The sequence below is a fragment of the Crocodylus porosus genome, unplaced genomic scaffold (assembly GCF_001723895.1).
Source record: "Crocodylus porosus isolate Cpor-Errol unplaced genomic scaffold, CroPor_comp1, whole genome shotgun sequence".
NCBI classification, from domain to species: Eukaryota; Metazoa; Chordata; order Crocodylia; family Crocodylidae; genus Crocodylus; species Crocodylus porosus.
The window spans coordinates 17999087-18008500 of NW_017728947.1; the positions used below are offsets into that span (position 1 = coordinate 17999087).

The window sequence follows — 9414 nt, forward strand, 5'->3', positions numbered from 1 at the left end:
TCCTGGCCCTCCAGCCCCACTGCTTCTGGGCCTGCCAGGCCAGCCATCACTGGTGGCTGCATATCATCCAGCACACCTGGGATGACAAGCAGTGGCTGGAGGTGTTCTGGATGACCCAGGCCACCTTTCAGGACCTCCTGGAGCAGTTCCACTCACACTTGGAGCACCAGGACACCAACATGCAGCTGCCTCTCCCCATGGACACCCAGATGCCCATCTGCCTGCTGAAGCTGGTCACACCCACCAGCCTCCACTACATGGGCCACCTTTTCAGTGTGGGCAAGGTCACCACTGGGGAAGCTGTGCTGGAGGTGTGTGGTGCTCTCCAGGATGGGGTGGGGCACACTGTGCTCCGCGTGCATGACCCACTGGCAGTGATGGTGGAGTTTCATGCCCTGGGATTCTCCCAGTGCATTGGGGTCCTGGATGGGACCCACATCCTCACCACCTGCCCATTCCATGGTGACCCCCACTATGAGAGCCAAAGGGACTTTCACTCTGTTGTGTTCCAGGATGTTGTTGACTATTACAGTGCCTTCACCAACATGAATGCTGACTGGGTAGGCAGTACCCACAACACCTGCATGTTTCAGAACTCCACCCTGGCAGCCCTAGTGCAGAGTAGCTGCTTTGTGCTGGGGGTGCCAGACTTGCAGCTGGGTGCCATGGTCCTGTTCCTCCTTAGTGGGGACCCTGCTACTGCCCTGTCTCAGGTGGTTCTACACTGGCCATCTGGATCCTCACCAGGAACACTTCCAGCAGTGTCTGGGCGAGACCCACACTCTGGTAGAGTGCACCTTTGGCTGTCTCAAGGGACACTGGTGCTCCCTCACCACTCATCTCGAGTTCATCGAGGACAACATCCCCTGGATCATCATTGAAGCCTGAGTGCTGCATAACATCTTTGAGGCCTGGGGAGAGCTCTTTCATGAGGAGTGCCTGACCCACTATGCCCTGCACTGCTGATCACCATGGTTCCCCAGGTATACCTGTGCAACTGGCGTGGGATCCTGAGGTTCAATGGTGCGGGGGGTGGGGGGCAAGGCCAGGCTGCCTGCAACCTCCACCGCTGCCTGGAGGGCTACTCGTGGCTGTGCTACATGTCTGTTCTCTGAAGCTGAGGAGGACAGAGCCACTGGAATCAATACGTTCCTCAGCTTGTGAGATGCCCATACCCACCTAGCTGTGGGGGCACAGGTTGCTCAATAAAGTTTTGCACTGTCTTCCAACTCCCTGCATGATGTGTGGGAGGAACCTGGGGGCTCTTTGGATGGCAGGGTGCAGCATGTGGGTGCCTGGACAGGTTCCTCCCCCAGGAAGAAACTGGAACTACTGGCTGTCAGTGCTGCTGGTGGTGACATGGCTGGCCATGCCTTATGCCTGGGAGCGGTTGAGGCAGGTGCTGGCCTAGGTTTTCTGAGCTGCTGGTGGAGACTGAAGCCAGGGAGCTCAGTGGGATGGGCTGCTGGTGCCCCAAGGAGCCCTCCCCTAGTGACACGTCACTGCAGGTTCCAGGCTAGAGCTGTGGCCTGGGTCATGGGGCTCAAGGATCTCAGTAAACTGCTACGTAAAGGGCATGGACTTGCAGGGACTCCCCAACCGATGATTGTGATTAGTGATGGTGACCCGCTCTGCTCACAAGACCTTGACTTCTATGCAGCACTGAGCTGAGCAGTCATGCCTGTACTCCTGCATTTGGCCTGACAGCCCTTCATACATGTGAGTGTTGAAACACCTCCCCCACACAAACTGGTGCTGCACCTCCACCTTGCCCCATTTCCTCCTGAGACCAGTTGGGGCCCTGGGTGGTGGTGAATAGCATTGATGATCAGGCCGTCAGAGTTCCTGTGCTGGTTCTCTGAGCCTTCCTGTGACTGTCCCTGTGCTGCCAGGCCTGGGTGCCTGCAGCACCCAGCTCAGAGGCACAGCACAGGACTAGGAGCCGTCAGACTGCTGGGGATTGGCTGTGGGCAGCTGGCACTGGTTCCAGTGGCCAGGAACTGGCTGCAGCTAGTCCTGGTAGCTGGCAAGCCTGGCAGGAGCCTGCAGCAGACTGGATGGTGCAGGCCTGGCAGCTGTATGGCACTGCAGTGCCAGGCAGCAGTGCAGGGGTGCAGGCAGGCTAGCAGGGGTAGCAGGAACAGCAGAGGCCAAGAGTCCATTCCTGCCCTGCCCCCCCACCCCGGCTCCCTGCTGTGCTGTTGTGCCCAAGGGCTCAAAATGCCTACAGGTTTTTAAAGGGCCACAGAGGCCACCCAGCCCTGGGGTGAGGTCAGGCTGGCCCCCTAGTGGCAGGGCTGACCAGGAGAAAATCTGCTTCTGGGTGGCATTTTTGTGAGCATTACTGGGCAGGAAGTACTTGTGAGGAAATTTGCTACTTGCATTGGCAGGTAGCAGATTTACTCACAAGCAGCAATTTTTACAGTACGGTAAACATGTGCTTATGCAGATTCGCCTGCTTACTGAGCAGTAAACTATGCTACTGCACAGTAAAGTGTCTTGAGTAAATGTGCCCAATGATGTGCAGGTCAATTGTGGTTTGATTTTTTAAGGGTGGCAGTAATGAGGCAGGTGGTGGGAGACAGACAGTGGGGAGCTGGTAGGGGGGCAGTAAGGATGGAGATAGTGGGACTGTTGGGGGCAAGTGGTAGGGGCAGGCAGTGTGGAAGCACTGGAGCAGGCAGTGAGAGAGGCAGGCAGTTCGCCCCCTACTGCCTGTCTCCTTCCCATTGTGCCTGTCCCGCCTGCAGCCTCAGGTTGCCCTGATTCCCCCTTCCCCCATTCCCCTCTCCACACTTCTGCTACCCACAAACTTAGGTTCCTATCCATCCTTCCTTCTTGTTCTCTTCCCAAAGTCTTTTCCCCCTGCCTGCTCCTTCACCCCTCTCTTACCTTAGCTCTATGCCAGCAGGCTCTGACCCTACTGCAGCCTGAGGCACAGGGCATGGCTCCACCCTGGCCCTGTAGTAGCAGCATGGAGTTGGCACTGCTGTTTCAGCCTGGCCCCACAGCAGTAGTGCTAGCTCCATGCCCCAGGCTGCAGCAGAGATGGAGCTTGCTGGCACACAGTAGAGGTAAGGAGGAGTGTGGCAGAGGAGGAGAAAGGGGAGAAGCAGCATGGGGCTGGGGGGAGACCTGGGGCCAGAGCCACAGCAGCTGCCTGCCTTCCTCCCCCCTCGCCCCCCACTGTCTCATGCTCAATTGTAAGGTGAAGGGATTTTTTCCCCATGTTAATGGGAGAAAAAAAACCCTTGTTTTCTAACTGAGTAAATATGGTAACATCAGTAATAAGCAATGTGTAGGTAAATCATTTGTAAAACATATTTAGTCCAGCTACATTTTAGAGAAATGTAATTACTTAATATACTTGGCACTAACAGGTCACATCTACACATGCATTTTATTGCAGAGTAGACTAATTACCTGTGGAGTGAAGCATCACTGTTTACATGTGTGATTCTATTAGGCACCAGTAAGCTAACTAACACTGCCATAAGATAACACTGTCAGCAACAGTACTATCTTACAGCAGAGTAATTAACTGTGATTAAATGCACATGTAGATGCTGACTGCAGGCATAAATTGAACCCAGGCAGCAGGGGTCTAGACTTCTGCCTAGCCATATGGCTCCACACTTTCAACACCCTCTTGCCCTAGCCAGCCTCTCTGCCACCCTCTGCTGCCACCTGGAGCCTGGGGCAGAGCCGGGCAGGAGTGGCCCTGGCATAAACTGCTCTGCCCTGGCCTGGCTCAAACTGCTGCTGTCTTGGGTGGACATGTAGATGCTGCATCTAAGAGTAGTTTACTTTGGCTCAAACTGCTCTAGAGTTTATTGCTTCGAATTAAATTGCACGTGTAGAACTACCCAAGCTGCTGCATTGCTTTAAAAGCTTCCTCAAGTACATTTGTTTGCCATCAGACAAATCCTAGATTATGCAGTTTTTGCAACTTCATTTGAAATCAATGACAGCTTTATAGCTATCTATATCTAGATTTTTACATCATGCCCCATCACTACACTATCAGGATTTGGTCCAATGTACATAAGAAAATTACTGTCAAAATCAGTTTCTTTTCAACTCTTAGCCAGAAGGCTTCATATAACTAATTTGGGCTGAAAGTTGATTAAGTATGTATTCCAAAAAAGGGAATAATTAGACTTGAACTTCTCTTAGGCTGTAAGGAGTTGAGGCTTGTGCCATATAACTTTGAGCACTTGCAGCTCCTACTGAAACCTATGGCAGTCACCCAAAATCTCTCAAGCCCTTAGTCATTCCAACTGGTAATTCTCCCTAGCCTTTCAATAAGGTCTTTGTTTGACTTCTCTGTGATATTTTACAGATCGTGTGGGCCCCTCTATCAAACTAGACTGATGTATTGGCTTCCTATCCCGCCCCCTACTCTTCTGTATTTCTTGCTTTCTAGTTTTGTTCAGTTTTCCTCTTTTGTTTTGTTATTTTGTTCTTTTCCCTGATACACTGCTTTCCTCACACATGGTAGGGAGAGAATGCTGACATAGTGGTAGCTCTGCGCAGCCAGGACCCATGCTTGAGTAGCTGAGCTGTGCCTTCTGAGAGCAGACTCACACAGTTCAGGTTAGTGAGTGCTTCTGATTCTGTGGCCCTGCATACATCTGCTCAGAAGCATTAGAAGTTGATTTCAACAACATCCGTCCCCTATTATAAACCTCAGCTCATTTGCAGTAGATATATAGAGTGAGATTAAGCTTAATGTGGCTTTCCCCAAGAAGAATGATGCTTCCCCCTTCTATCCTATACACTCTGGCTTTGTCTGGTGTCCATCCTGAGAAACACTGTAATAAACTACTACTGACTGCATGTAGGGTAGGCAGAGATGTGGAGCAGAAGTCTTGACATGGAAGAAAAGACAGAAATACAACAAGGGATTAGATATAGTAAACATACTACCATGAGCTTTAAAATCTATATTTAAAATGTTTATTTAAATATACTAAACATAATGATACATACCTTACTGGCATGAAGCCACCTATTTAAAAATAATTATTTGATAGTTTTAACTAACCAGATAGTCATGTGACTGGCTATTCTAAGCAGTTCTAGATTATAAAGCACACTTTACTATGATAGAGTTTAAATTAGGCTCTCTGTCAAAGTAAAGAAAATGAGAATCTGAACATATGGTATACTGTCAATTAAGTTCACTTTACTCCATATCAAACTGTCTTATACCTATGATGATTGTGACTATCTGTGATAAAGTTACCCCTCAGAGAGGAGTCACTATATGCCAGCATATCAGTCCTGTGGGTCACATCTACATGAGACATTTACTGCACGGTAGACTGATTAGCTGTGTGGTAAATGTCATGAGTCTACAGTGTACACCCTATTACATTGGAGTAAGCTAATTTACTCCACAGAAGGATAGTACTTGTGAATACAAGTACTATTCTACTGCGGAGTAAAAAACTCTTCAGCAGTGCATGTGTAGATGTTGCCCTGCCTAGTTGGGGCATCAGGGTGCTTCAGTGCAGAGACTGCCTGCTGGCTAGCTCTGCGCTGAAGCGCTCTTGTGCCCCAACTAGCCCCTCCACAGTACACTGTGCTGGGGGGAGCAGACCCGGGCTGGCGAGCTGGCCCCTGGGGCTCCTGCCAGCTAGGGCTGCTCTGACCCAGTTTAATGTACTGTAGTCCTGGATGCACGAGCAATAAGCTCTGGAGTTTATTGTTTTACCTTAATATGCACATGTAGATGCACTTGTGTTCTCTCTCTTAATAATATCCTGGAATAGACCTTTCCTCAACAAGCTCCCAATCACCAGCTAGCTAGGCATTCTACAAGTGCCTAGTGCAGGTAGCTAGATCAAATGAATTGGTTATATCTGCTACTTACTGGCCATGTCTACACAAGATGCCACACAGCCATAGTGATGAGCTATGGTGACATAGCTCATTGTTATGATGATGTAGCATTAGTGGGTATGAACCATGATGCCAATGTTACTGCACAGTAGCACAGTAGCAACGAGCTACTGCGCGGTAGCTCATTGCTACCATGCAGTAGGGTTAGAAACGACCCATGCACTGATGGGACTGCACAGTAAAGGTGGTTACTGGGCTGTCATTTAGTACTTGCTTGAACACATATAGATGTGAGTTTGTCTACACATGGAATGAATTCAAAGGAATAAACTCTAGAGCAGTCTGAGCCAGAGTAAACTACTCCCATGCAGTATCTTCATGTGTGCCCAGGACAGCAGCAATTTGAGCTGGGCCAAAGCAATTTATACCAGGGTCTCTCCTGCCCTGCTCTGCCCTGGGCTCCAGGTTGTGGTATCAGGTGATGGAGGGAGCAGCTGGGACATGAGGGTGTTGAAAGTGTAGAGACAGGCCCTCTGCTGCCAGAGCTGACTGTGTCTGCAAGTGCATGTGCATTTAATTACAGTTAATTACTCTGCATGCTAAAAACATATTAGTGATTGTTACAACACATTTAGTGGTCTGTATAACATATTTGGAAGTCTTGTAAGCATTCTAGATCCTCTCCCATGAAGGCACAAACTTTAGAAATGCAAAACATCTGTTCTGTGATTCTGTCCGTACTCCTACCACTTCAAGGTTTAGATATACAAGTCTGTAGTACATTACTTTAACATTTTGTCTAAGATTTTTTAAACAATATTTCTAGCACTTCTTCTAAAAGTTTGATCAATGGACTGATAGATACCACTCATGAACGCCTCATGCCTCCTGAGGCTGGGGGGGGCATGGTGACTGCCCACAAGGAGCAGCAGTGAGTGGGAACCGCCCGCAGGCAGCTGTGATGTTGATGGTGAGGGCAGGCCAAGCAGGGACTGCCTGCAGGCAGCTGCAGCGGTGGCAGTGGTGGGCGGGCATGGCAAGCACCAAGTGGCGATTGGTGACTGCCCGCAGAGACTGCCAGCAGCGCTGGCAGTGGCCAGTGTCAGGGCATGCACGGCCAATGTCAGGGGGTGCATATGCATCCATGTGCACCCCCGTGCGTTGCCAATGATACCACTGATTTTCTTGCAACTGTACTTGAATGCTCTATTTTCATTCCATCCAATTATCCTATTTTATCCTCTTGTGAGAGTTGTTGCTGTTATGGTTGTCACTGTTGTTACTTAATATCCATATTATAGTTCATCAAAGACTGGGGCCTCATTGTACTGAGTACAAGAATAAAACAAAAAAAGATAGTCCTTACAAGAAAAAGTTTGCAGCCTTCATAAATACATGCTAAATACATAGAATACATAGAATTTTTCCCCTACTTAGTTCTTGATTCAGCAAAAACAAATGTCATGTTTAATAGGATTTAAGCATAAAGTAGCACTGCTCTGCTCTGTGCTATACCCTGTCCTGCAAAGCTCTGACCACCTATGTAACTTCCACTGATTTTGTGGAATTTTCAGGACTAAGCCCTATATTCAACCCAAAATAATACTGGACTAGTTTCCTGCCATTACAGATTCTTAGCTAGTGTGAAATCCACTCTTACATCAAGGCCACTTTAAACACAGCTCTTTCCCAGTTTATTTCCCTCCCTGTGTGTATCTATCTTTCTAATTTTTTCACAGGATGAAGTAGCTTGAATTTTCTAAGTTGGGTCTCCTTTTATTTCCATCCTGGAAATGCTTCCTTGTGAGAAAACTCCTTACTCACATGAATAGTTTTGTCAAAGTTTAGTTGCTTGAAAAAGGGTTACTCCTGAGCTTCACTCAGTTCCCACTGTGTTGATGGGAGTAGAATTGGGACCCAGGTGTACACAGACACATAGGATTGAGCCTTATATTTTTACACTCTTTGGTCACAACCAGATGTGCAGGCATGTGCAGTTTGTGGGACTGCAAACTGGGAAATCCCAGTAGCAAAAAAAAAAAAAAAAAGGCAGAAAAAAGCAGCATGGTGCATGTGAAAGGAGTGTGAGCTGACAGACATGGAGCCTTGGTCCTCCTGGGAGATGTTCTGGTTGCTGGCCAGAGCAGCACTACTCCTTCAGCTGTTCCCTGGCTGCTCCAGCATGCCAGGAGCTGAAAGGAGTGGGGAAAGGGCAGTTTTCCCAAAGTGGGGCAATCTGCCCCACACTAAAGTGCACATGCAGGGGTATATACTGCAGCTAAAAGCAGCAGCACAAATTTTTGGTTCTACTATTTTTGCCACTGCAGCCATTTCCACATGAGCATGGATGCTTGTTTCCCCACTAGTGGTCCCTGGAGAATGCCTGTGTCATGTGATCTCTGGCATGTGGCAGGTTACCCCAGGGGGAATAGGGGAGGCTGGGGCCAATGCTGGGCTGGCCCCAGAAGCCTTCCTGGGCCTCTGTGGGCGTTCTGGGCTGCAGCTGATGCTTGGGGCCTGGCTAGCAGTCAGGGTATAACTCTGGTTGGCCAGGCTCCAGTTTTGGGTGGCATGCTCTGTCCCTTTGTGCACCACCCCACTTTTTTTCTTGCATGGGTTTATTTGACCTCAGGATCTCCTACTGTCAAAAAACCCCTCTGTGTTCCTACCTTGCAGTGTGGAGCACACCTGAATGTGCAGCATGTGGTGCTGCAGTTGTGTCTGTGGCACCACATACCACACAGCTGGCCTCACCTGGACATGGCCTGCAAATGCACACCCTTGCATGTGGAGGTGTGCCCTTTGGGCATGTCTACATGAGACATTTACTGCACTGTCTACTAATTAAGTGCACAGTGAATGTCTCAGTAACTATATTTACACCCCTATTAGGATGAACAAAACTAATAAACTCTGCAGCAGAAGTTTATTAAAAACCAGAGTTTTTTTCAGGTGCAGCAGTGCACATGCAGAAACCAACTCAGCTGGCTGGGGGACAAGGGTGCTTCAGTTTGGAGGCTCATGCTGAAGCACCCTCGTGCCCCAGGCAGCTCCTCCACAGCACACTGAGGCTGGTCGGAGCAGCTCTGGGCTGGGAGGCTGACCACCAGGGCCTTCTGCCAAGCAGGGCTGCAACCCTGTTCAGTTTGCTTCATACCAGCTGTGCATGTAAACTGAGTGCCCAGGAGCTTCTGGGGAGGAATATACTGTGATGCAATAAGCTCTGCAGTTTACTGCTGTCCGGTATGGCACGTGTAGATGTGCCCCCTAAGTAGTTTTGTATTTTTCTTTTGTCACCAGCATCTGCAAAACTTCACTGCTTATCAGTTAAAATATAATGGACACACTTCAATTAGTTCCAAAGTTTGTATTTAATTTGACAAGTATGATCTGTTTCATGTTCTTAAGAACTAAGTACAGATAGTCAAAAAGCCCAAGGTTGAATCGATTCAGTCTTTGCAGGTTAGTCTAAAATGCAGAGATTAAGCTGAGAAACAACTAGACAGACATTCACTTTTGATTCTGGAAATGCAGCCACATGCCTCCTGCAGTGGCTCAGTTCAGAAC

General features: G+C 48.8%; 1 protein-coding gene across 1 annotated transcript in view; it reads left to right on the forward strand.

Annotated features, from left to right (window-relative positions):
- The first annotated feature begins 377 nt into the window (after positions 1–377).
- RASSF10 (Ras association domain family member 10) overlaps positions 378–9414 on the forward strand; it is a 24869-nt gene continuing 15832 nt past the window's right edge. Inside the window, exon 1 of the mRNA XM_019551016.1 lies at positions 378–560. Coding sequence (XP_019406561.1) covers positions 378–560 — 183 coding nt within the window. The remainder of the gene's footprint in view (positions 561–9414) is intronic.